Consider the following 26,924-nt stretch of genomic DNA (forward strand, 5'->3'; position numbering starts at 1 on the left):
GTGTGTGTTTATATACTACTGAGGACCAAATATCCCCACAAGGATAGTAAAATCTGACAATTTTGACCTTGTGGGGACATTTGGATGGTCCCCACAAGGAAATTGCTGCTGTTGCGTTTTTAAACAAAAATTGGAATAAAAAATAAAAGACCCCAAAATTTTCCTTTTCATTACTGAGTTTAAGGTTTCAGTGCAGCAAAGCATTAATTAACTGCAATAATAATTATGTCAATGGAAGGTCCTCACAAGGATAGTGAGACACACACGTGTGTGTGTGTGTGTGTGTGTGTGTGTGTTGTCACCATCATCAGCAGAGCACCATCCAGTCACACACATAACAGGCGACGCCTCAAACCACAAGTTTAGTCATAAAATATACATTTAAGGTTTCAGATGTGACTTCAGATACGTTCAGAGTTAACTTCCCGATGATGAACTTTTTGACGTTACTCCATGAGCTGACTGCTACATTTTACTGATCAATTTTTTTTTTTAACTTATGGCTTGTTTTCCTTATTGAGTCCATTCCATCCAGGTTTTCAAAAGTGCAAATTCAGATTTCTAACGTCTTCCCTCCACTACAGAACACAGAAACGTGAGAGGTCCTTAAAGGTCCTCAGAAACACACACATACAGTCCTCACATCGCACATATACACACAGTCCTCTAAGTCTTCATAAACTACACACACACACTTACCGCACTCTTTGGCAGCCTTGATGCACAGCTCCTCCGCGATATAATCCCCAGGCGGGTAAGTGAGAGTCGAGGTGCCTGTGCTCTGGTTGCAGTAGTACAGGTGAACCTGCAGGGCGGCGCCACAGGCCGGTTTGAGCGGATCAGGACATGGCGGATTGGTGTGCGTCAAACTCTCCATGGCTATAAACGCACTCCAGGCCATGTGTGTTCAGACCTTCAGGATAACCAGCAGAAATCACAGTTCAGTCTTTAATACATTAAACAATGAAAAAAACATTTATTCTGTCCACATTCACTGGATATGAGCAATCACATGTTCTGACTGGCTACTCTACTACTAGGCTATCAGCTCATATACCGTGAGTAGAGAAAAACAAAATCGCAGAGCGTGTTGCTGAACCAACCGTGGACGAAATAAAAACTCTACTTGAAAACAAAACCCCCCAAAATATCAAGTATTTAAAAGAAACAGAAATAGCTAAAAGAATATAGTTTTTTTCTCCCCAGTATCTCCTGTGCCGCACTCCAGCCCAGTCGGTGGCGGTAATGCACCTTTAAGTTGGTTTGCTAACACCAAAAAACACTAAAGAAGAAGAAAAACAAAAACCCCCAAAAATACAAAAAAAAGCAACAAAATATGGAACAAATGTGTTTGATGGTAAGAACATATCTTTTTTTTTATTTTTCAAGAAATATGTGTTATTTAGCAGCTGGGAGGTCCGTATGGTGAAATACCGTGACCGAGGTCTTGAAAGTACTGAGCGAGGCCTTCTGGGTCGAGGTCAGTATTCAAGGCCGAGGTCACGGTATTTCACCATACGGACCGACCTTAAGCTGGTAAATAATATATTTATTTTTTCTTTACCAAATTCTAACAGAAAACGAGAGCGCCCGAAAGGGAAAACCGAGCCGAACCGCCATTTTGAATCCTCATTCACGGCTGTAATGCAAATCGCTTCCTCCTCGGTATACAAGTGCACTTCCATGGCAGGAAAAAAAACCCTACATTTTGCCGCCTATGTAGTCCCCTATTTATACAAATAGGAGTCATTCAGGATTCAGCCATGTTTTTGCTCGGCGTTAGCAACAGTTACAGGTTTTTAGCTTTCTCCTGAAATGTTTTCTTTTATTTCTTCTTCCTCAGGGGAGTAAAACTCACTTTCGCTGTGAACACTGTCGTTATCGCTATCCATGCTGTAAAATTAATGCTATTCTCCTGAGAAATGCTGGCAAAAATTTATAAGATTTTTGATAAAAATCTTATAAATAAATCTTGTAAAAAAAGATAAATGTTGACAAAAATTGTGACTGTTTGTTGTTGTTGTGAACGAGCGAGTCACCAGAGGTCCATAACCAGGGTCCGTACTGTAGGATACGGACCCGCTCGCCAGCCAATCAGAGCGCAGGGTTTGATGAAAACCACACCGCAAAAAAAAAAAAGATTATTATGGCATTTTTCACAAATTGCTCCTGTCATTTTGCCAGTTTGTTTACATTCTAAGTGGAAATGATTTTGTCAGATGTTTTGTATAAAGTTTTTATTTATTGAATTTGCAAAAAAAAAAGCTCTGTTTCTCAAAATCCAGTGAATGTGGAGAGAATAAAACAGTTATTCCACTCAATCCCGTCATACATGGATTATAGACAACTCGGTGCTACGCAGCTCATCGGCTATCAGCTCATGTACGACTCGATTTCGTCGAATAACTGTTAAATATACTTTATTTGCAATAATAAAAGATTATCACGTTCAGGAACCGATAAACAGACTTGAAATTCAATTTTCTCCAGGCACCGGGGACTCGGCAATTAGGATTTGGTTCTAATTTTTCTTGAGTTTCTGTTTCTAACGATAGTCTCTAATTTTAAAGAGATTTTACAATTCATACTCATGCGTTATGGATTTTATAGACTTGCAGTATTTTGCATTTTTTCCTCCAGCACCAAGTTACAATGAATGTTTTTTGTTTTTTTTTTACAATTATGTTTTCCATTTCTAAAAATTATGACTTAATATTCAGACTGGGCAATATGGTGGAATAATATCAATATCATGACGTGATGTCACAAGTTACTCTCCTGAGATATCACAGGTATCACAATCTCTACATATAAACCTGAACAAGAGCCCCGAGTTCTTTAGATTAACACTGAGCTTCATAAGCTTCAGCAGCTCAGGGACGCTTAGTGCAGAATAAAACTAATTCCAGGAGATTGTAGAGCCGTGAAAACAGTGACGCCGTTATACAAAGTTTTCAATTTGGATACAAAAGCAAACTGAGAGGATTTAATGGCAAAACAACAAGGTGGAGGAAGTGTGTGTGTGTGTGTATATATACACACACACAGATAATACAGTATGTATATAATTAACATTTAATTTTTAAATAATACCAATGACAAACTCTGATTGGAAGAAATTGATTTTCTTATTGAATTATTTTCTTTTTTTTTCAGCATTATTTTATCCCAGAACCGAATGGCCACATTCTACTAAAAAATGACTGACATTATTCCCACAGGTGAGTTTTTTTTAAATAATGTTGTAGTTGTTTAAGTGAAGAAAAAACTTAAGTTAAATTTTGTAAAGATTAATATATTTATTGTATATTTAGCTGTATCAGTTTACCATGTAATGCATTATTATTATTAACTTGCATTGCTAATGCCAGCTAGAATAACGGTCTGTGTTCTGAAAGTTCAAGCACGACCTGGGGGCATCCATCTTGGACCTCAGACTTGCCGTACTGCAACACGGCTAACTCGGGTGTGACGTCATTCCCAGCTCCGACTTCTGAGGTTATTAGCAAAGTAAAAACACTCCATGAGGTCAGTATAATTTGTAATTATTTCCCTTTGGCTCGATTAAACACTCAGCTTTCCTCGCCTCCCAGTTCATCTTCCAACACATGAAAAGTGGAGAATATTAATAATAATAATAATAATAATAATAATAAACTACCATCAACACCGAGTGTTAATTACAAGAACGTTAGTGTGATTTTTCCATGAGCCCTGTGTGCCTCAGAGTGAGTTAAAAGAGTAAGGTGAGATGGTACGTTCATGCTGCAGTGAAGCGAAACACTCGGCCACTTCGGGGAAAGTTGAGCTGTCAGGACTGAAGTACAGGAACGAGCTGTAGGTTCACAGGTTTAATCACACTGGTCTTACATAAACATCAGGAAATCTTTCATACTGTGGAGTTTAATTTTTGCAGGCTGATGCACGTGGTATCAGACTGAGGTAGCTACTTAACAGCTACCTCAGATATCTCCAGTTGGAGTTTCTTGCATCACAAAATAATTTAATCATCTCTACACTGCCTCGATATCCAGTGACGTTTACTCAGACTCTTATGTTACCAGACTTCATACATTTCACGTACGAGCACCAAAAGTTAACATCGGAGTACATTAGTGTGAGGTGTCACTCAAAAATTTACCAAACAAGTAATACATTAATTTTACAGATGAGTATTTGACATATGAATCTGAAATAATTTGCATACGTGTTTTGAACGCTACCATATTGTGTAGAAGCCCCGCCCCCTTCACCATCTCTCACATGCTCTAGACTGAACTAAAATAGATAAAAATACAACATACGGTTCAGGGTTACATCACTGGCCAGGTGCGAGTTACAGGTTTAAATAAACGTGGTCATTTTTTAAAACTAAAATATTCACCTTTTACTTTATTGTCACTTCAATTTTACGCTATAAACAGTAACTAATTATTTTCATCAAGAGGCCAAAGACATGGAGTGGAACCTCACTCAGTAAGGCTATGCTTACACGCACACACACACACACACACACACACACACACACACACTTTAACCTCTGCCACTTTGACTGGAGGTCACTGCACTTACAGAGCTCAACCATGTTCTGTTAAACGTCTAAACACAACTCTGTGTGTGTGTGTGTGTGTGTGTGTGTGTGTGTGTGTGTGTGTGTGTGTGTGAGATGTACGTACATAACTACTGCACACTCAGAGCATTAAAGTGTTTTTACTGGATGTTAGGGAAATTTAAATGAACAACCCACAACTGGCTTTACTAAACTTTCCTGGAAAAAAACAACAAAAAACCCTGAAGGCATGAACACACATTTCACAAAGTTCCAACTTCTGCTTCAGACGTGGCAGTAAAACCACACACACACACACACACACACACACACACACACACACACACACAATGTCTCTGAACTGGATGTTACTGAGTCTGAATATATTATTAATCCACCATTTAAACAACAGAACCTGGAGGTGAAAATGAAAAGAAACATGTCATTAAATCTTTATACGAAAGTCTCTTAGCACATCTTTGTGTGTGTGTGTGTTTGTGTGTGTGTGTGTGTGTCTGTGTGTGGGGGTGTCTGTGTGTGTGGGTGCGTGTTTCTGTGTGTGTGTGTGTGTGTGTGTCTGTGTGTGTTTCTGTGTGTGTGTGTGTGTCTGTGTGTGTGTGTCCGCATTATAAAGCCAAACATAAAGAAAAAGATGAAATCCCCTACTTGTTCCTCTTCCTGGATAATAAGATTTCCAGAAATGTGTGTGTGTTCATTAATATTGTTTCGCAAGACATTAGTAATAATTTTGATTGCTTTACAGGAAATCAGTGATCACACAGAGGGGCGTGTCTTCACAAAACCTCATTTGAATACAAACTGATTGTTTTTGAGTTTCATTCCTTGTAGGGAGGGTGAAGGGGCGTGGCCATGCAAGTTGCACTTGGTCACATGACCAGGACATGGCGATTCATTTCCGCCAGTTCGTTCATGTCGGTCAGTTCAGCAAAGAAATTCGTTCGTTCAGTTCGTTCATTTTGATGACGTCACACCAAAGCGGCACAACAATGGCTGTTGTCCGAAGTTTAGTTCATCTTGAGTGAACGAGAGGCGGCAGAGGTGCCATCCACAATAGATTTTCATACATTACAATGTGCTTGAGAAAAAGATGGAAGAAAAACATTATCCTAGCATTATCTGAAAAAGACTACATAAACAAAGCTCTGAAAGTTAATTAAATGTAGATGAGAATAAAGCTGTTTTTATATTTATTATATTTATTTTAGTAGAGCCATGGTCTGCCGGCTATGCAGTTGTTCTCTCAAACCCATTAAGCAAAAAAAAAATAATTGCTTATTTAACAGCAACACTCATTTCAGAGAATAAACAACTTTACAAGTCATCGTATTCAGCGAACAGCAGGCAGGCTGGCTGCTGGCTGTTCGTTCGTTCGCGACCTGCTGAGCTCGTTCGCTGTGAACTGAAATGTATTGCTGAGTGAGAGCTCTAAATTGTAAACTAAAGACCTGGCATGTGTCAGCGCTCTGATAATAGGGCTCAGATAGCTCTTAAAGAAGTAAAGTGGCGCTGCTCTGCACAGATCAAAATGCAAGTTGGACGCCCTTCTGCTACTGAACAGATCCTGCTGATTCGCCAACGACCGAGATTCAGCGACCGCCCTGCTGCCAGCGAGCAGAGACTGCTGATTCGCCAACGACCGAGAACGAGAGGCAGCGCGAACTAGTTCTAGTCGTTCACTTCGAAGACTCGTTCAAAAAGAACGGTTCGTTCGTGAACGACACACCACTATAACTGACACAAAACCCTGGAGGTGTTTTTTTTCCCTGGAGGAGATGAAAAGAGAGAGAGAGAGAGAGTGTTTCCTAGAGTGTGTTTATAGTGCAATATATGACGGAAACTTTTGAGAACATTTTTTCAAAATAAAATCACAGTCAGTAAAAGATGAACGAGAAACTGGCTGTGAGCCACAAAACAAACAAACAAACAAACAAAATAAACCTGTGACATCACAAGAACTTGATCATACGGCGGTTTCAGGCGTAGCGTACACGTACACACGTCTGCTAGGTTAGCGTAATGTTAGTGTTAGAACTATTACAGATTTCCCCGTCAATCAAATCGATACCCACGTGTCCTGATAAAGCGTGCCGAAGTATTCGACAAACCTCTGTAAACAGATCATGAGGAACTGAAATGCAAAAAAATACACTCACTGGCCACTTTATTAGAAACCCCCATCCATCCACCTGCTGTTTGATGCAGTTCTCTAATCAGGACTGATTTGGACTGGTTTGAGTATTTCAGAAGCTGCTGATCTCCTCCTGGGGTTTTCACACACAACAGTCTTTAAAGTTTACACAGAATGGTGCAGAAAACAAAACAATCATCGAGTGACTGAGTGAGCGACAGTTCTGTGGGTGGAAACAAACGCCTTGTTGATAAGAGAGGGTCAGAGGGAAATGGACAGATTCGAGGTGGTTCGAGATTTTTTGCCAGGAAGGATATAGTAACTCATATAATCACTCTTTACAACCGTGGTGAGCAGAAAAGCATCTCAGCATGCAACAGCAGAAAGAAGAACACATCGGGTTCCACTCCTGCAGCCAAGAACAGGGAGCTTAGAACCAAGAACACGTTCCTATTAAAGTGACCCGTGAGTGTCGTGTGAGAATAAATATCTGAAGAAGCCATCTGTTGAATTTATTAGCTGGAGTGTACTGTGATGTACATACTGTATATACTGTACTCTGTTTAGTTTATATATTATGATAAAAGCTGTGGTGTATGAACCTGTGTAAGCTCTGAATTATGACGTGTATTTGTGTAAAAACTTGTGCAAAAATATGGTGCAAGCTGATTTTTTAGTGACAGGATCTACACGAGATTGAGACTCTCAGTTTTCATTTAGTTGCTTTTCAAATGAGCAAAATAACACGTCCTGTCACATCCCGAGTGTGTGTGCGTGTGTGTACGCATGTGCACACATGCTTTATTGAATCTGAAATTGAAAGCATTTCTCAGAAAAAAAAAAGCAGTGTAAAATAGTGGGCGGGGTTAATGCAAATTGCTGAGCAGAGATTTATGTAAATGAATTCCACTGAAGGGAATGTGAGAAATAAAAGTAAAAAAACCCAAAAGTTATTTAAAAATCAAAAACCACAAATGATACATTTATTGATGATCACGTTTTAGTATCTCGAAATAAAAAAAAAAGTTTGTCAGAATTATGACTTAATATTATATTTTATAACGTTATCATAATTTTCATGTTTTTGAGATATTGTGGATACCATAGATTATTTATTTATCTATCCAAAAAAATTATTTATTTATCTATCCAAAAAAATTGTAAACTCTGACTGGAAGCAGATGATAGTGATGTTAAAATTTATTGCTGAAGCTTCAACATTGTACAATTTTAAATTTTTCTATTTTTCCTTTTTTTCAGGGTTAAACAATTAATAATTAAACTAAAGTATCATTAAACTGTTAAATGCTGGGGGCTAAAAAAACGGCCTGTTATAAACACACACACACACACACACACACACACACACACAGAGTATATCTCATCTCATCTCATCATCTCTAGCCGCTTTATCCTTCTACAGGGTCGCAGGCAAGCTGGAGCCTATCCCAGCTGACTACGGGCGAAAGGCGGGGTACACCCTGGACAAGTCGCCAGGTCATCACAGGGCTGACACATAGACACAGACAACCATTCACACTCACATTCACACCTACGGTCAATTTAGAGTCACCAGTTAACCTAACCTGCATGTCTTTGGACTGTGGGGGAAACCGGAGCACCCGGAGGAAACCCACGCGGACACGGGGAGAACATGCAAACTCCACACAGAAAGGCCCTCGCCGGCCCCGGGGCTCGAACCCAGGACCTTCTTGCTGTGAGGCGACAGCGCTAACCACTACACCACCGTGCCGCCCCACAGAGTATATTGTGTGTATTATAGAATGACTTCAAACATAATGTAATATTTGTCGTTATTTTCATACACCCTGATGTAAAAAGTGCTACTCTTTCATGAGCTATACAGTGCAGAATATTTTGGCACCCCCACACGCTTTAATAGGTGTTACACGGCGTTTCGGTTTCAGTTTTACTCTCCTGGGACTCCCTGGATCGCCGAACTCGTCACAGCTGTCAAACAGAAACAGCACACACAATGAGCTCTTTTAAATATCACTTCCTCTCTCTTATTTTTAAATGTTAAGTCATGAGTAATTCTTTATTAATCCCACCCATGAACCCATGTACACGCACTTTAACAGACCGCAAAATATATTTTTAAAAAACCCTCTTTTTATAAACATCTGTCGATATAATGTCTAATTTTAAACGTGACCTTGGAAAGTATTTTATTAGCGCAGTTTATTTGTGTTCCTTAATGCTGTTCGTATGAGCCGAATAATAAACGCTGGAAATGTTTTGTTGATATGAAGCAGGTTCATCATGATGTACGACGTCAGTTAAAAACGTTCTGTCGTTGCTGAATTGTCCTCCGTCAGTCTCTCTCTCTCTCTCTCTCTCTCTCTCAGTTGCTCTCATTTCCACACACAAACTGAAACTGCACACTTGGATGAAAGGGTCACAACTTCACAGTGTACAGAACAGGAAGTGAAAGAATCAAGTGTGTTCTCTGTGACTAGGCCGAGAGAAGATGTTCTGGGGAACTTCTCAGAAATGAGAGACATGGTGTGCTACATACAGTCTGAGTCAACATGACGGCTCTCTGGGGGCTGCACATGATTCGAATTTTCACTCGTTGACCAGTAAATTTTACTTCTGGCAACTTATTGCCTTAGCAAGGATTAATAACAATAATTTATTTGCACGCCCAAATCAGAAAACGTTTGGATTGAAATTGAAAAGGAAACTGAAAACAGTGATTTGTAAACAGCACATTATTTGATGTTTTACTTCACAAAGTTCTTTGTTATTTCAAAATAAACACTTCAATTATGATTCTTACAACACACTTCAAAAAAGTTGTTACAGTAAATAATTTCCCATTTTATAATGTTTATACTGTAATGATGTGTATAATGTTCCCGTTCCTTCTCTCGACACTTAAAAGGTGTTTATGGACTGAAGACTCCAAGTGATGACGTGTTTCAGGTGTTATTTTTGTCCCGTTCTTCCTGTAAACAGGTCGTCACTGTCATATTTTTCATTTCTAAATTCTCCACACATTCTCTATTGGGGACAGAAGGGACACGCCCTCTTCTTCCACAGCCACGCCTTTGTAATGTGAGCAGAATGTGGTTTTACACTGTCTTGTTGAAATCTGCCTGGAAAAGACGTCGTCTTGAAGGCAGCAGATGTTGCTCCAAAATCTCAGTGGACTTTTCTGCATTAACACTCCATCACAGAAGTGTAAGTTACCTTTGCCAAGGGCACTGACCCAAGCCCATACCATGACACACCCTGGCTTTTGGACTTGTTCCCGCTAACAGTCTGGATGGTCCTTTTCGTTTTCAGAGAACACGGCGTCCTTTTCTTCCAAATAAGACCTGGAATACTGATTCATCTGACCACAATATACGACGTATTACAGGAAGGATTTCTGGGATAGCATTGAGTCAAGCCTACCGTCACTGTGTAACCTGTCTCTCTGATTAGAGTTGTAGACTAACTCAAGCAGTAAATCAATTCACTTCTCTTGCTAGCTCTGCTTTGCAGTAAAAAAAAAAAAAAAAACACCATTGGTACAAAGCAAGCCCATTCACTTTTTTATGCTGATCAGAGAATTACAATGGTTTCTCATGTGATAAAAATGTGCGATTCGCGATTAAATATTTTAATCGCTTGACAGCACTAATTATTATTATTATTATTAGAGACACTACATGCTGAATTCAGAAACAAGGTAAATAATAACAAATGTGAATGTGAGCTGTAGATATTTATGCTCAAATCCACTCAAAGTAGGGGGCGGGGCACCATCACGCTGTGTCAAGACAAGAACTTTCCTGAGAAATAACGCGAACGTCTGCATCATGCGGGATTTGCGGGCGGGAGCGGGACAAAATATGGCAGGCGCAGGCGGGAGCGGGACTGAAAATCATAATTTTTTTGTGGGCGCGGGCGGGAGCGGGACTGAAAATCATGATTCTTTGCGGGCGCGGGCGGGACTGAAAAATCCGACCCGCGCAGACCTCTAATATACACTCCGCTGGGTGATGGTCCATCCCAGACGCCTCCGAGCCAGGGTTGGAAATTAGCAACACTGCTAATCGCCAAATGCAGGTGAACTTGCTCAACCTACCAGCCACGGTGGTGGGTAAATAAAAGTAACAGTAACACAGTGCAGATTGAATCATGAGTCCTGCTTGTCCCACTCGGACACTTTAATGAGGAGATAATCTAATCTTCTCATTAAACACAGTCCCCTCATTAGATACAGTCCAAGTGAAACAAGAAGACTCGGATTCAATGCGGCAACTTGATTATCGAACGCTAAGTAGTGCAAATTTGAGTGTAGAACACTAACTTGACCATAAAACACTAACTAGCACTAACTTGAGCAGAGAACGCTAACTCCTGACCGACACTTAAAGAGAATTACCTCAGGTCAAGCAGCTGAGGCTCATGTTGCAGCAAACAAACATAAAACATTACATCGTATGGTTTAAGAGGTCTGCAGAGAAAACCTCCCAGGAGACGCAGGCCAAAGAAGAGAAGGCCAAAAAAGATCTTTTTAGTGAGAAGTGGAGAAAAGCCAACAACGGGGAGTCCTGTGACTAGTTAGAGTTTTTTTAATCTGCCCAACTTATCAAATGTCACTTCCATCAGTTCAGTTTTGTGTGTATGTATGAGAGAGAGAGAGAGAGAGAGAGAGAGGATAAATATTTCAGTAGAGTTTATGAATTGGTGGTGTAGTGGTTAGCGCTGTCGCCTCACAGCAAGAAGGTCCGGGTTCGAGCCCCGTGGCCGGCGAGGGCCTTTCTGTGAGGAGTTTGCATGTTCTCCCCGTGTCCACGTGGGTTTCCTCCGGGTGCTCCGGTTTCCCCCACAGTCCAAAGACATGCAGGTTAGGTTAACTGGTGACTCTAAATTGAGCGTAGGTGTGAATGTGAGTGTGAATGGTTGTCTGTGTCTATGGTGGGGTTTACATTAGACCGTATCAGCGGATCATCAGATTAACGTTTTTAAAACGATTAGTGTGCACACAGCAACACCAATACACGATTCGCGTGCACACAGCAACACCAATACACGGATACGCTCGGCTCCGCAGGCATCCTGCGCTCCAAATCACTCCGCCCTGAACAGCGAGTGCCCTCTGGAGGGTGCGCACTCCGGCCCTGCGCAGCTCACAGAGCGCGCGAGTGAAGCACACGAGCTGTGATTCGGGACTGAGCCGCTGTGTGTGTGATCCCAGCGCATATCACTTACCACTTGCAAGTGGAAGGATGGCAAGCCTAAAGACAATCATAACTACACAATGGGCAGTATTTGCATCAGTATTTGCAGTATTTTCATACTTTTATACTCTTTAATGAAAGGTGATACAAGGCGGAAGTCCGCGCCATTTTTCAGCAGTCGCGTCACATGACCAACGCCAGCGAATCAGGAAGGTGGATGTCACAGTGACGTTGTCCAATGATGACGCCAGCTAGAGCTCAGCACAGCGTATCCGCGTAGTCTCAATGTTTACACAGCACCGGACCAGACACGATCTGGATTGAATACGTGGACGCTGGCGGATTCCCGTTTCCCGGCGTTTCCAGGCGTTTTAATGTAAACGGACAGTGCATCCGCGAAGAAAACGAGACAGATACGGTCTAATGTAAACTTGGCCTATGTGTCAGCCCTGTGATGACCTGGCGACTTGTCCAGGGTGAACCCCGCCTTTCGCCCGTAGTCAGCTGGGATAGGATCCAGCTCGCCTGCGACCCTGTAGAACAGGATAAAGCGGCTACAGATAATGAGATGAGTTTATGAATGACAAAACATGCAACAGCATTTTCACACACGCTAACAAAGTTCTCGAGAACAAACACAAAAAACTTTACACCTTTATTTTTATTACACACTCATCTGAAGACTGTCATGTAATGATGCACACACTCTCTCTCTCTTGCACGCACACACTCACACCTTCATGCACATGCACACACACACACTCTCTCACACACACTGGCACACACACTTGCCCTCAGGCATGCACACACACACACACTCAAAAAATAATTGTACCAAAACCGTTGACTTTAAGTATTTCAATTATTACATGAAGTTTTTCCATGTAATTTTATTAGGCAAGTTCAATGTAAGGGTCCCATTTAATTCGCAGTGTTTCTATAACACACACACACGCACTTTCATGCACACTCTCACACGCACACACACACACACTCTCTCTCACACATACACCCCCACACACAGCTGCTGCACTTCAGTTGGTCACCTTGCGGCATCTGTGGTGTGTCTTAAAACAGGAACAAACAGGAAGTGAAAGAACTAGGGGTGTGTGTGGTTAAGAATGGAAGAGCTTTGTATTTGAACAAATTTATACTGATACACATCACACTTAAGATAAAATAAATCACTGTTATTGATTAAATTGTAATTAATCTGCAGTTTAACCAAAATTACTGCACAGGTTTTTTTTTTTTTTTTTTTTTTAAATCAGAGTGAAACTCCGATGTGAAAACACACTGAAGCTGATCGTTTTCATCTCTCATTATCTCTAGCCGCTTTATCCTTCTACAGGGTCGCAGGCAAGCTGGAGCCTATCCCAGCTGACTACGGGCGAAAGGCGGGGTACACCCTGGACAAGTCGCCAGGTCATCACAGGGCTGACACATAGACACAGACAACCATTCACACTCACATTCACACCTACGGTCAATTTAGAGTCACCAGTTAACCTAACCTGCATGTCTTTGGACTGTGGGGGAAACCGGAGCACCCGGAGGAAACCCACGCGGACACGGGGAGAACATGCAAACTCCACACAGAAAGGCCCTCGCCGGACCCGGGGTTCGAACCCAGGACCTTCTTGCTGTGAGGCGACAGCGCTAACCACTACACCACCGTGCCGCCGCTGATCGTTTTATTCCTCTTAAACCGCATCAATTTACCAATTACAATGTATTTTAATTACGAATAAAACAACATGCTGTCATTTTTATCCATTTATAGTTACATTTAGAGGTGTAGAGACTGTCATGGACGTGTGACATCGTGTCTGTCAGTATTTTATCCTTTAATCAGAAGGTTTTTTTGCTCAATCAACTTAAATCATTTTAAAATATTTTTGTTCATGCTGGAGTTTATCCACATTTTTCCAGTTGGCTAAAAAAAAAAAAACACCTCAGGAAACTCAAAACGCAAACCGACTTCAGCTTTTAGTAGAGCACATCCTGGAGATAGTATTTACAATCCATAAACACACACACACTGCTGGAGTTATCAGAGTGCGCACAGAGAGAGGGAGCTGTCTTAGACAGACTTATCTTGCACGCACACACACACACACACACACACACACACACACACACACACACTTTAGAATATAGATTTGAACAATCACTCATACACACTAAGGCTACGTTCCTATAAGCAGCGTTATGAATTTTTGCTCAGATCTGTCAGAGCGTCACAATACAGCTGGATGATACGACATTATCAACATTATCGTAACTTATTTCACAATTTGCTTTTCTGAGATTTCACAGATATCGTTTTTTTCCATTAATTTTTTTGCTTAATAATTACACTCTCTCTGGAAGAGCTGATGTCATCGTAATGTTAAAATTTTGTGCTTCAACTTTAAAATTGTAAAAAACTCAAAGGAAGGCAAACACATGCCCATGCTGAATCACAGGGCGGGGTCACACACTCGGAGGAAAGCGCTATCTACCCTCTTCCTCATACTCTAGTCCACAAACGTCCACAATTGGCTAACGTCACTGTGATTGACAGGGGAGAGAGAGAGAGAGTAAGCCCCTCCCACCCAGAGAGCTTAATTACAATAAAATGTCTGCCTTGTCACCTTCTTCACCAGTTCCTAATTCGACTCAAATTTTTAACTTTCAGTCTTTCACTGTCACGATTCTAAAATGTAAGAAAAGGCGATAAAAGGATCCAACATTCGTTCAGAATTTTTATTAACCCACGATGACGAAAACAAAACCTGAGGAATTGTACAACTTGTTTTGAACAATTATACACGGTAATGTGTGTATCTGAGCTGTTTTCGAGTTGTTATTAGTCGAATGAACACACGTATACTTCTGTCATTTAGTATAAATTAATAAATTGTAAAAATTCACTCCTCCTGGGTTTGCTGTAGAATAAAACACTTCCTGATTTGAGTCTAATTTTATGCCGTGGAGTTGATTACTGCTAGAATTCTTGCAGATCAATATTTCTTAATATTTTCTAAAATTAAAAAAATGTGTTGATATTTAAATGACAAAATCTGCAATCTCGTGCAAGCTGGTGTAAAGCTCTAACTTTATTTCACTGAGCTGTAATTTGTGTTTTTAAATATTTTTGCTTTTTGACTGTCACTACTGTGTTATAAGCAGACATGGCAGAAATAATAAAATACAGCAGTGCGTTTGTTTTCAAGTGTTTAATTTAAGATTGTCACTTTGCATAATAATGAACTTGTCAAGTTTTAATCATTTTATAAAAATTAACCCACATATAAATGTTAGATTATTAACCCTAACCCCGATTGCCAAACCAGACGTGGGTTCAGTCCGGAACGGCGTCTCTGGGTTCGTGTAGTGCACTAGATCTCATAGAGATAACGTTGTATTTCCACTTGAAGTAGTGCACTAATATAACAAGGAGGAAGCAATTTGGTCTTCGGCCCACTTTATCTTCCCTTCCTACTGTGGGAAGGGTTTTAACTACTCGTTCATTAAATCGATTAAAAAAATCATACAGGACTGTACAATATTAAACATTTAACTTAAAGATCGTTAAGTTGGTTAATTTACTTCACCAAGATGCACAAGTTGTCGTGTAAATTAGCTGTACTTACAGGAAGCTGCTTATGTTAGGAGTTGAACTTCTAGTTGTAGAGTAAATTCCTCAAATCTTGAAAGTTATCCGCTCATTAAATCCATGAATAATGTGGGATTTGTGAAGTTATATCTCAGTGTAACTGTTACCCGCTAGCTCCTGTTAGCCAGCAGTGCTTAAAATTACCACCTCCAACGCGGTATTTATTTCCCATCCACACTGAGCTGCGAGATCCTGATGCTACGATTGGCTGCGGTTACATGGACTGACGGCTTAACTGTCCAATCAATGGAGCGATTGTGAGTCCGACCTTCTAGCCAATCCGAGCGCAAGAGGCGGGGTTTTGTGGGACAAAATAATAAAATGCCTCCTTATCTAATGCTTCTCTGTTCAGTGTTCATTTCAACTTTTCTTTTTAATCATATTTCTGATTTTTTTTGGATTTAGAGACTTTTGATGATGGAGAAAGAAGGTAATTTAAACAAAAAGCCAAGAACTACAATTTATTTTTCTATTTTTTTCCCTGCGTCATTAGGAATGCAGCTCATGCTGTAGCTTTTTTTTTTTGTTAAATCAGATTTTCAGAAATATTTTCAACACAAAACTAAACAAACCCAAGTCTTTGTTTCACAAACTTTTATAGTACACACTGAAAATACCACAAATAATTCAATGGCCCCATCTACAGGTGAAATAACTATGGAAGAATATTTGACCTTCATTTGGAAACTTTTTATTTATATTAAATATGTATTAATTATTAATTTTTACTCCCAATTTATCTTATAAATATATTAATAAAATGGTGCGAAAAGTAAAAAATCAGTGATATTGAAAACCAAAAAACAGTTTTTTTTAAAAACACAAAATTCATTAAAAGGCCAGAAACTCGATAACAGTGTCCATAAATGCTTTATTTAGAAGCTGCAGTGTTTTAAATTGGACTTTAACAAGTTGAAATTATCGACTTAAAGAAAGCTATAAATCAGCACCATAACATTTATAATCATACAAGAGAAAAAAATCCTGAGATATATCATTTATAAAGTATTTATTACACCCTCTCACAGTAAAATATTTCATATTTTCAGGTCACGTGCTGTTTTTCATTCACACATATTATTTCATACTTTTTTTTTTATTGTACATATAAATAACCTGAAACATGTACTTTATTCTCATGGACATGAATGGATTACTGTTCTGTGTCCTTGTCTTGTGACGATATATCGGTATGACGGTGATATGATCAGAAATGGGTACAAGTTTGTGATAATGGTACAAATAAGGGTGAAAAATTCTCACATGCCGTTCAACTGACAGACGAAGTGTTACACGGTCTGCAGGGCTGAGACGATATATCACTCTGATCGAGCACAGTACGGAATTTAGGATATCGTCACAACATTAGATGTGAGAACAATCTGAACTTAATGACACAAGTGCAAATTTGCCGTATCTATCTATCTATCTATCTATCTATCTATCTATCTATCTATCTATCTATCTGTCTGTTTTATTTTTTACAAAAATATAATGCCGTACTTTTGATTTGGAGTGATTCATGTACATGGAAGGCACATTAGAGAGAAAGAAAGAGAGAGAGAGAGAGAGAGAGAGAGAGACAGCTCGAGAGACAGATGGTGAGAGAGAGACAGATGGTGAGAGAGAGAGACAGACAGATGGAGAGAGAAAGAGAGACAGATGAAGAGAGAGAGAGAGAGAGACAGACAGATGGAGAGAGAGAGAAAGAGAGACAGATGGAGAGAAAGAGAGAGAGACAGCTGGAGAGAGACAGACAGATGGTGAGAGAGACAGCTGGAGAGAGAGACAGACAGACAAATAGAGAGAGAAAGAGAGAGCTAGAGAGAGAGACAGTTAGAGAGAGAGAGACAGACAGATGGTGAGAGAGACAGCTGGAGAGAGATGGAGAGAGACAGACAGACAGATGGAGAGAGAGAGAGAGACAGCTGGAGAGAGACAGACAGGTGGTGAGAGAGAGAGAGAGGGAGAGAGACAGATGGAGAGAGAGAGGTCTAGGTTGCAAGTGCTTTCCTGAGGTCAGTGTAGAAGTTGATGAGTGAGGTTGCCATGGCGATGTCCACTGCAGACTGCGGGATTTTGCCCCTCAGGTCAGTCTGGATGTATCCATTGAGCAGACTGCAGGGGGCGCCATCGACTTCACCGCCATCCACAGGAACACAGAACCAACCGCACGGGTGATTATAACCTCTCACACAGCTCTGCTCCTGCTGCTCACACTCCACACTCACACCTGACACACACACACACACACACACACACACACACACACAGGGTGCGTCATTAGGAACTGTTTTGATCAGTTACTCAGTTTATACTCATTATTTAAAACCCTGATGTTTTTATTCCATTTTGCGCTGGTCATAAATTCTATTATTATTATTATTATTATTGTTGTATTTTTTTAATCGCAGCACACCTGCATTATAGCAGCACACATAAACCTGAATTCACATTTAACCCCAACATTCAACCACAAAGAAGCATAAACTCCTCCGTCCTGAAGCTGTCGCAGAGCTGCCAGTGCCAGCCTCATTCTGCGATGAGACGGTGATGTTGGTGACGTTTCTGCAGTGAGAGTTAAAATCAGATCGGAGCTCATGTGAAGTCTAAACGTTTCTCACCGCAGGACAGAAGGCCGCTCTGATACTCGGTGGTGTAGGAGAAATCCACAAACTCCCGAGGAGCGATGATGTTCCACAGCTGTCCTGCAGTTGTGTAGCGCATCACACAACACGCCTGCAAAACACAAGTCCATTCCAAAACACTGACTGCTTCAAATCAGAGTGATTTTATTCATTACTCATCATATAGGTTTTTTTCAGTAATTTTAAAACTTGCTAAAGGACACTAAATTAAAAATCTTTTTCAATGTTTTTTAAACCTTGTCTAGAGTTTGTACGATGTCCATCGTGGTCATCAGACTGTCCCACTGTAACCGATACGGTCCCGGCCGAATGTAGTCCACTATCCTGCATGGCTTCTCCATCACCAAACCTTCCACTTTATACCTGCACACAACATTTAACGCCATTAAACAAGTCACTGACATTTAATTTACTGCAAAATACAATTACAAAGAAAAAAACCCTCCAGAGCAAATCTAAACCACACTTTAGCTCATCAGCTCTGATTTACTGAAATCCCACATCATGTGTGATGTGAAGGCTGCGACAAAGCGTGAGCTCTCTTCATGAGAACACTTTACAGTTTCACAGATTACAGATTAAATCCTGAATGATAAATTGGCTGAAATGAGCTAATTACAGATAAATCAGTATCAGTGTTTATAATAACTGATAAATGATAATTAAAAAAGAAACAGATGAATCTGAATCCTTCACAACCATTTTATGAGTGTTGTCGTTGCGTAGTTTGTCCACCAGAGGGCACCGTTAGTAACATGAAATGGATTTGGTTGAAATTTTAACTTATTTTTGCATTTTTACATTATTTATCCAAACTTTATCAAATATATTTTGTTCTACTTTTGTTCAAAGTTCTATTTAAAACAATTAACAGGTTTACTTTTAAACTGCATTATTATACTGCATATTAGCTTGCTTGGTGAGGACTTAAATAACTACACGTAACAAATGTTAGGGAAAATCTTTTTTTTACATTATGTGTTACTGAAAGAAAAAAAACAAGCATTAGCTGATATATCATTATCAGATTTTTATATCCTCAAATATCGAAATCAGAGTCAATTTTAAACTTCCTATATCAGTCGAGCTCTAATTACTTTGTGTTAGCAGCGCTCACTCACTCAGGATCTTTCTACTTTATTATTCTTCTTGTTCTTATTTTCGTAATGTTTTTGGATGCTATTTCTCCCTCAGTTTTCAACCAACTCTGGGCTGAATTACGTTGCTATGACTTTTGGTGATGATCTGGATCACAGATCTGGAATGATCCATGAAAAATGGGATTTTTTTTCAATCACATAACATGATTTTTTAAAATCAGTTTTTCTTTTTTTTTTATTTTGTTCAGGGCGGCAGGGCACAACTTTTCCCCACTAAGCGTCATTCTCTATCTCTTACTGTTCCAGATCTATAGGGTACAGTGACCAGACGTCCCGGTTTGTTATAGCTAGCGCAAATAACTGTGAATTTGGTTACAATCTCTATCTAGTTCCAGATGAACTACAACTACAAGCAGCAAAGTCCGAAATCAGTGCATTGCCCACTCCGTACAAACTTCTACAGGTTTTGTTTTATCCACACTCAGGTAATGTGAGTCTCTCAAGATGACATCAGTAATAAAATATTTGCACCTCAAGACCGTGAACAAGCGAGAGTCCAGCAGGAATCGTTTAACATCATGTTCTTGGATCAGAATTTTATTTCCAGAACATTCCAATCATGATGGTGTGCCCAATACAAAGCACAGGCTGCTAAATCACATCAGATCAGATCAGAGATCTTCTCATTTGTTTAACTTGGACAGTCACACAGATCAGACCGAGTAAAGGTTCAGGTCTTGTAAAGTATTTTGTAATTGCTGTAAACGGATAAAAATGCTACACGTTTTTTGGCTGGAGTTTTCTCACAGGTGCAGAAATCGAGACGTCATCGTTACTCATCAGGACATAACACACTATAGTGGGCGGAGTCACACCTGGTTCTTGTGTAAATGACTAGAGCGTTCTTTTTCTCGATAATTTAAGGTTCTCTTTGAACTCAGTGAATGACAAACTGAAAGGACGGACTCACAGGAAGCCGCTGAACTCTGCTGAAGGTTTCTTCCAAACGGTGACGTCTTTCTGTAGAGGAACAAAAAAAATCAGGGATTTGATATAACTACACTACCCATCAGCCCCTGCACATCACATGACACCACTGAGCTCACACACACCTGTTCACGGATTACACCTAATGATCCCTGTTATTTAAGTGCTGATTTTTGCGCGTTCCTGTGTTTAGTGTTTGCCCTCTGTGTCGCTCGCCTCAGTGTTAGTTTATTTCATCTCCGTCGCTCATGTTTAGTTTTGCTATTGTTTATCTTTCATTTGTAAATAAACCACTTGCATTGGACTCCTAAACCTGCGATGTTTCATTCCAACAGAACCAAAGATGGAGAGACAGAGAGAACATTAATAATAATATGATTTTCATCTTGCATTGCTGAAGTGAAATCACTCTTATTACATTTCTGGTACATTCCCAATAACTTTGTTCACCTTTTACACCACAGTGCTGTTGAATTCCGGATCCTGATTGGTCAGAAGGGAAGGCGTTAATTAATTCTCTAGAACAGCAGCTCTGACAGTAGCGCACCTGCACATCACAGGATTATTTATAGTTAATGCTCTCGTTCTGATACGATATTGTCTCTACAGTAACAGCTGCTCGTTCACAAGGACGTGTTCAGCAGATGCTCCAATGATAAATAGATTAAAAAATTGTAGATAGTTTTCTTAAAGTAAAGAGAAATGTGTTTGTGTATCATTTCTGGAAGGAGTCTCCAGTGTGAGCGCTGTGTAACAGTCAGAGGTGAAGCTGGAACTTTACGTTTTCCAACATCTTCAGGACAGAGGAGGAGTTTACACTTCTTTGCCGTTTCTCATAACGTGACAAGCTGTGGGTTTTTGTTTTGTCTTAATAAATTGTACGAGAGACAAAAAAAAAAAAGAGTTTGGTGAGGGAATGACTGTTTATAGCTGCTATAATGTTCAGTGACAACAGGAACTAACTTGTCTCGCTGACACAGACAGATGTATAACTGGATTAAAAGTTGATATCGTTTTCGTCTACTATCCTATGTGATGTCACAGGAACCAAACTTCAATGTTGCTCAGTCTCAAAGCTCCAGAAGAAACAACAACAACAACAACAACAACAAATCGACAAACGCCACAAATCAAAGATGATCTACATTTAGTGTAAATATTATTATTCTTCGGCAAGAAATAAATATATACAATTAAAAACCCAAACCGATTTCTTTGCCACTTTCCACTCCTTCCCTTCCAGATGATGGTAAGATATCAGAGTGTTCTCCAGCCGTGTTCTCAGCTCAGTGATGTCCGGCAGGCTGCCCATGATAATCCTGAGAAAGAGTTTCAGTGATGATAATAAATACAGCACAGAGGAATGAAGGGATTATTGAAGAAAACAATACACCAAGATTCCATGAAACAAACAGGAAGGAGAAAAATAAAACCTTGAACCTGAACTTTCCTCATGATTATGTAACACTAATATTATTATACAGTATTTTATCATCTTTAACACATTCTAACTCCTTCTCTACACTCTGTTATTTAACACCATGGTGGATGTGTTAATGAGTTCATGACAATTAATAGAGTGCAGCTGTGTTTGAACACCAAAACAGTGATTATTAAAATGAGTCAAATGAATCATTTTCATGAATCACTTCTGATAAACTTTGATTCCACATGAATGTTACATACCTTTATCTGAGCTCTATCGCGACAACTTGAATCTTATTTCAATCGTTCTTTTTAAATAATTCTTATTTTTAATGTTTGTTTTTTCACTTTTTATATCGCGACTCGAACCAAAAGTACAAACACGAATCGATTACTGATTTACTGATTCCAGTTACACCAACTTCTAATCAAAATCAAACGTCCCGCCCACGGAAGTGCATCCTGATCGCTGATTCGTTTATTGTCACGCATGTTATTGAAACGTAGAAGCTGATTGGTCAGATACCTCGTCGGATGGTTTTGGGTCACCAGAACAAACTGCAACACCGCGCTAGTCCACTAGAGGGCGAAAGAAACGCAGATAAATCCGTTATTCTGACCAACAGCATGTCGTCATCGATCCCGGAAGTAAACTCATATTGACAGAAAAAAAATCCAAAGCAAGCTGTTTTTATTGATTTTTCCCTTTATCTGTACATTTTGATTAGACTTTTTGATTAATTTTAAAGTTATGTAAAATGTAATGTTGCTTCTCATATATTTATATTGATAATTACATTGTGAATTTAATATGATGAATATTATTTCTTGTACATTAATGCAGAATTTTCACAATGATCCCCAAATTTAATCTTTGCTAAATTGATTTGGTCTCACTAATAAATATTTTTACACTGATAAGAAAAGCCTAAAAACTGTTCAAATGCATTTACACTATTATGTCACTTTTTTTTTTTTTAAAGAAAAATGCACTTTATACACCAAAAAAATTGAGATGAGCAAATAGGTTTCAGATATTTTCTGTATACTGATGAAATATTTGATGAGATATTGTAATTTTATTCTACAAGATAAATAACTTTTATAACTTACTGTTGGACATATTGATAAAATGCATTTTATTTTTAAAGCTGCTTGACACTTGCAACACATTCTTAAAACTTAGTTTTTTTCCTAATTTGTAATACTTACCAAAGTTCATTGTACTATACTATAAAATATAACTTGTCTTTTCTGAATAACCACTAATTATGTTTGTTTTCATATCATGGTATTTTATCATTAGATTAGTGTGCGTACATTTGTGTTTTAGTATATATTAAATATTTCAGTATTTACTGAAAATGGCTCAACCTTAAACACTGAGCTCTAATTATTGTTGCTAAATAATATTTCATCTGATATCCGAAATCAGCTCCTGTGGGTTGATCCAGGTTTATAGATCTTAGCGAGCTAAATATCACAAATATCATAAATGTTTAAAACTTTCACACATTTAACATTTCTTATTTTCCATTGAGATCATTTTGTTCCAGAAGAGAAAACAGTGTTGGAATGTTTGATGAAAAGGGAATATTTGATTCTGGGTCACAACACAAATCCTTATAAAAAAATTATTTATTCCAGAAAAATTCAGCAAAATTATGTTAAATTCTACATTTTAAAAACCCATTCTTTAAGAACACAACAGTGAGAAACACAATCCACAGAAGCAGCAAATTTTAGTTATTTTCATTAAGACCAGCTGGTGTCAGAACAGATTTAAAATGATGAAACAGCAAAAGATTTAAATCATCATATAGACTGGATTTACTGACGTGTCATCAACACGTATGTGCCTGGAAGTTCTTGAGGGAATCCACTACAATGAACCAGCACTGAAATCTGATCTCAAAGCCTTTCACAGACCTTCAGTCAAAGGTTTTTCCAGCATTTCACTTCAGATGCAGATGTTACCAGAGACTCTGCAGTTTGGTGTTCCAGCAGTAAACAAAATCTCCATTAAAAAAAAAAAAATCCTCACTTAACAAGAACAAATAAATATTTAAAGATGTAGGACACATTTCTGCTCCAGTGGTTGTAATCTCTCTCTCTCTCTCTCACACACATACACACGTCCTGATCATAATCAGACGTCCTGGTTGGTGATGAGTTTCTGCATCCTCTTGATCTTGCGCTTGTTTTTGGGCAGGGGTTTGTTGTACAGGCCGCTCTTCAACAGATGTTCTTTGCTGTGGTGAACCTGAGCACCATGCTGCAGCTGGAATGAACACAGAGCTCGCAGAGGCCTCAGGAGAACCTGCACACAGGAAAGTCAACGGTTGTTGTTAAACGTGCGCTCTCTCTCTCAACACATTATGTTCCACTTCCGCAGCCAAGAACAGGAATCTTAGAATCAACAACAAGTTCCTATGGAAGTGGCCGGTGAGTGTAAAGTTACAATAATGACACACTACTTGGTAAAACAGAGATAATACACTAATCTAGTTCTGCAACACACCTGTATTCCCTACTCACCTCCTGTATGGCTTGGTTTTTCTCCATAATGGACAGAGTGACGGCGGCACACTCGAGTGTGGACAGGCACATGTTGGTGGGCTGAGTGCGGATCACGTACTGACTGGAGGGGGCGCTGTTTAACTGCACCTGCAAAACACACAGACTTCACTTATTATTGTTTATACACTAACAGCTCATTCTCAGGGACTCGTACATCAGACGCTCCACCAAACAACAAAAACCCCACAAATCGTTGATTCTGTGAGATGTTAACTGAACATTTATGGAAGGAGTCTCCAGTGTCAGCTCTTTGTAACAGTCAGTGGTGAAGTAAAAAAAAAAATGACAAAAAAAAAAGTTATTCTTTAATTAATAAATAAAAATGGCTGATAAACTGGTGCGGTGTAAAGCAGAAGGAAGCTGAACCTGTCTTGGTAAGCGAAACAGAGCGTTTCTGAGGAACATGTCCTTGGCTTGGCTCCATGTGCCGTCTATAAGAATGACACTGTGAGGAGTCATAGTGAAATCCACGTCCATGTCCTCCAGGTTTTCAGCGTCGGATCCGGGATACAGGACGAGGGTGTGTGCGTCTCTGCACACAGCAGCTAACTCGGCATGTCTAAGAAGGAGGAGCAGGAGGAGGAGTTTTTGGATTACTATACATTATAACACCAGCAAATAACTGTGGGATAAAATGAGGATATGTACCTCTCTTCGTTAAACCGTCTTCCAATCAGGACTTTACATTTGCCTTTAGGTAAGCAGGCGGCCAGCAGGGGGACGGTACGGAGCACTCGACTCTCCTGAGGAGTGGAGCAAGAAGAAACCGTTTTGAGAGGGATATATAAATACAAAATTGGCACAGTTTGGACTATAGTGAGGACAAAACACACTCAATAATGAATGAATGAATGAATGAACGAACAAACAAGTTGAATTGTGTATATGTGACACAGAACTGTATCACATTCCATCTAACACTCTGGGGAAAAAACCCTGACCTCTGCAGGATGCTGAACGATGTACAGGCAGGTGGAGACATCCAGTGGCTCGGCAGGGAGAAACGGACACAGACACACCTTCACAGGACGGCTAGGAGCGGAAAAACAATGATTCACAAAGATTAGCAAACAGGAAACAGAAGAGGTAAACACTGTGTGACGGGGTAGGGATGAAGCAGTGTTACTGCTACCACCGAGAAACTGATTAGAGTAAACAGATTATTCCAAAGTATTTTATTCCTCTGAGACCACAGCAATTTGCCAACGAGAAAAATTTGATTTATTACATTACAGGCATTTAGCAGATGCTCTTATGCAGAGCAATGTACAACACATCCAGAGCAGCCTGGGGAGCAGTTGGGGGTTCGACGCCTTGCTCAAGGACACTTCAGCCATTCCTGCTGGTCCAGGGAATCAAACCAGCAACCTTTTGGTCCCAAAGCTGCTTCTCTAACCATTAGGCCATGGCTTCCCCACGGTGGTGTAGTGGTTAGCACTGTCGCCGCACAGCAAGAAGGTCTGGGTTTGAGCCCAGCGGCCGGCGAGGGCCTTTCTGTGTGGAGTTTGCATGTTCTCCCCGTGTCTGTGTGGGTTTGCTCCGGTTTCCCCCACAGTCCAAAGACATGCAGTTAGGTTGACATGGGGCAGCCTTGGGCTGAAGTACCCTTGAGCAAGGTACCGAACTCCTGACTGCTCAGGAGTTTCTTCTTCTTTTAAAGAAAAACAGAAATAAAGGTTTCTTCTTCTTCTAAAGAAAAACAGAACATACTTTGTTTCTATAATAACAGATCATTCAAATGGACTCGTACAGCAGACGCTCCAGGTTTTTAAACCATTAAAAATCATGTAATTGTTGATGTTTTCTGTAAGATGTTGTTTATTTAGTATTTCTTGAATAAGTCTTCAGTGTTCCAGTCAGAGATAAAGCTGTGCCTGAACATGTATGCTCTATAAACATTATAAAGGATATCAGGAGGTTATACACTCCAGCTGACATCAGATCAGAGATTGTTTACAGCTTCAGAATGGGTTTACATTCTATTTTATATTTCTACACAACTGATTTCAACACTAATACACAACTGTTGTCTTTTACCAGCACAAAGCAGCTGTAAAAGCTGAATCTCATTTATTCAGCTTGAGCTGCAGCCTGCGCCTGTCCGAGAGAACACCTGTCCGAGTGAACACCTGTCCGAGAGAACACCTGTCCGAGTGAACACCTGTCCGAGAGAACACCTGTCTCCAGGTAACATCACCATGCTAGTCAATTAGCAAGCTACAGAGACAGTAGTAATAATAAGAAGAAAAGCCAAAAAAGCTCACCAGCATCGTAAACAAGTCGGTCTCCTCTCACTAACTTCAACAGGCAGCTCGGATAAATCTGCAAAACCTTCAGGATCTTCTTCCTGCACGAACACTTCACCCGAACCCGCAGTACGAGCTTCACTAACAGCACAATGTGAAGATGGAGATTCAGACATGTCTCGCAACCGGAAATGACGACACTCAATGGCGACTGTATTAGCCTGCGTTCTTCCCTAACTATTCTATCAAGTATATACAGGATATATATGGTACATAGACTTTATAGATACACTTTTAAGAGATATACAAGTATTATTTTTCAACTTATATTTAGATATGATTTGGAGAAAAAAAACACCATTTGGAACACAACTCAGTTGA

General features: G+C 39.7%; 3 protein-coding genes across 3 annotated transcripts in view; all 3 read right to left on the reverse strand.

The window, feature by feature from the left end:
• jak2a (Janus kinase 2a) overlaps positions 1-15,719 on the reverse strand; it is a 35,249-nt gene extending 19,530 nt beyond the window's left edge. Inside the window, exons 1-2 of the mRNA XM_060935319.1 lie at positions 15,535-15,719; positions 700-913 (exon numbers count right to left, since the gene is read on the reverse strand). Coding sequence (XP_060791302.1) covers positions 700-901 — 202 coding nt within the window. The 5' untranslated portion in view covers positions 902-913; positions 15,535-15,719. The remainder of the gene's footprint in view (positions 1-699; positions 914-15,534) is intronic.
• An 827-nt stretch (positions 15,720-16,546) lies between these two features.
• On the reverse strand, positions 16,547-22,160 carry stard4 (StAR related lipid transfer domain containing 4). Its single transcript, XM_060934953.1, has 6 exons — positions 21,979-22,160; positions 21,500-21,611; positions 20,276-20,325; positions 18,442-18,568; positions 18,182-18,296; positions 16,547-17,790 (listed from the first exon to the last, which is right to left on the reverse strand). Exons 2-6 carry the CDS (start codon positions 21,602-21,604, stop codon positions 17,552-17,554), a joined length of 636 nt encoding a protein of 211 aa, XP_060790936.1. The 5' UTR covers positions 21,605-21,611; positions 21,979-22,160; the 3' UTR covers positions 16,547-17,551.
• Positions 22,161-23,337: 1,177 nt separating this feature from the next.
• On the reverse strand, positions 23,338-26,741 carry dtwd2 (DTW domain containing 2). The gene is made up of 6 exons (XM_060934954.1): positions 26,562-26,741; positions 25,239-25,329; positions 24,946-25,040; positions 24,664-24,856; positions 24,256-24,384; positions 23,338-24,037 (listed from the first exon to the last, which is right to left on the reverse strand). Exons 1-6 carry the CDS (start codon positions 26,717-26,719, stop codon positions 23,867-23,869), a joined length of 837 nt encoding a protein of 278 aa, XP_060790937.1. The 5' UTR covers positions 26,720-26,741; the 3' UTR covers positions 23,338-23,866.
• Positions 26,742-26,924: the final 183 nt, after the last annotated feature.

This window comes from Neoarius graeffei, chromosome 12 (genome assembly GCF_027579695.1).
Source record: "Neoarius graeffei isolate fNeoGra1 chromosome 12, fNeoGra1.pri, whole genome shotgun sequence".
Lineage (NCBI taxonomy): Eukaryota > Metazoa > Chordata > Actinopteri > Siluriformes > Ariidae > Neoarius > Neoarius graeffei.

Excerpts from the sequence above, each read along its gene's own strand:
- stard4 (XM_060934953.1), bottom strand. The coding sequence starts at position 21,604 with ATGGGCAGCCTGCCGGACATCACTGAGCTGAGAACACGGCTGGAGAAC. Across the intron at positions 20,326-21,499 it reads GGAAAGTGGCAAAGAAATCG|AAAGACGTCACCGTTTGGAA; the intron begins GTTTGGGTTTTT and ends GTTCCTCTACAG. Across the intron at positions 18,297-18,441 it reads TCGTACAAACTCTAGACAAG|GCGTGTTGTGTGATGCGCTA; the intron begins GTTTAAAAAACA and ends TGTGTTTTGCAG.
- dtwd2 (XM_060934954.1), bottom strand. The coding sequence starts at position 26,719 with ATGTCTGAATCTCCATCTTCACATTGTGCTGTTAGTGAAGCTCGTACT. Across the intron at positions 25,330-26,561 it reads CCGACTTGTTTACGATGCTG|CCGTCCTGTGAAGGTGTGTC; the intron begins GTGAGCTTTTTT and ends TTCCGCTCCTAG. Across the intron at positions 25,041-25,238 it reads TCGTTCAGCATCCTGCAGAG|GAGAGTCGAGTGCTCCGTAC; the intron begins GTCAGGGTTTTT and ends TCCACTCCTCAG.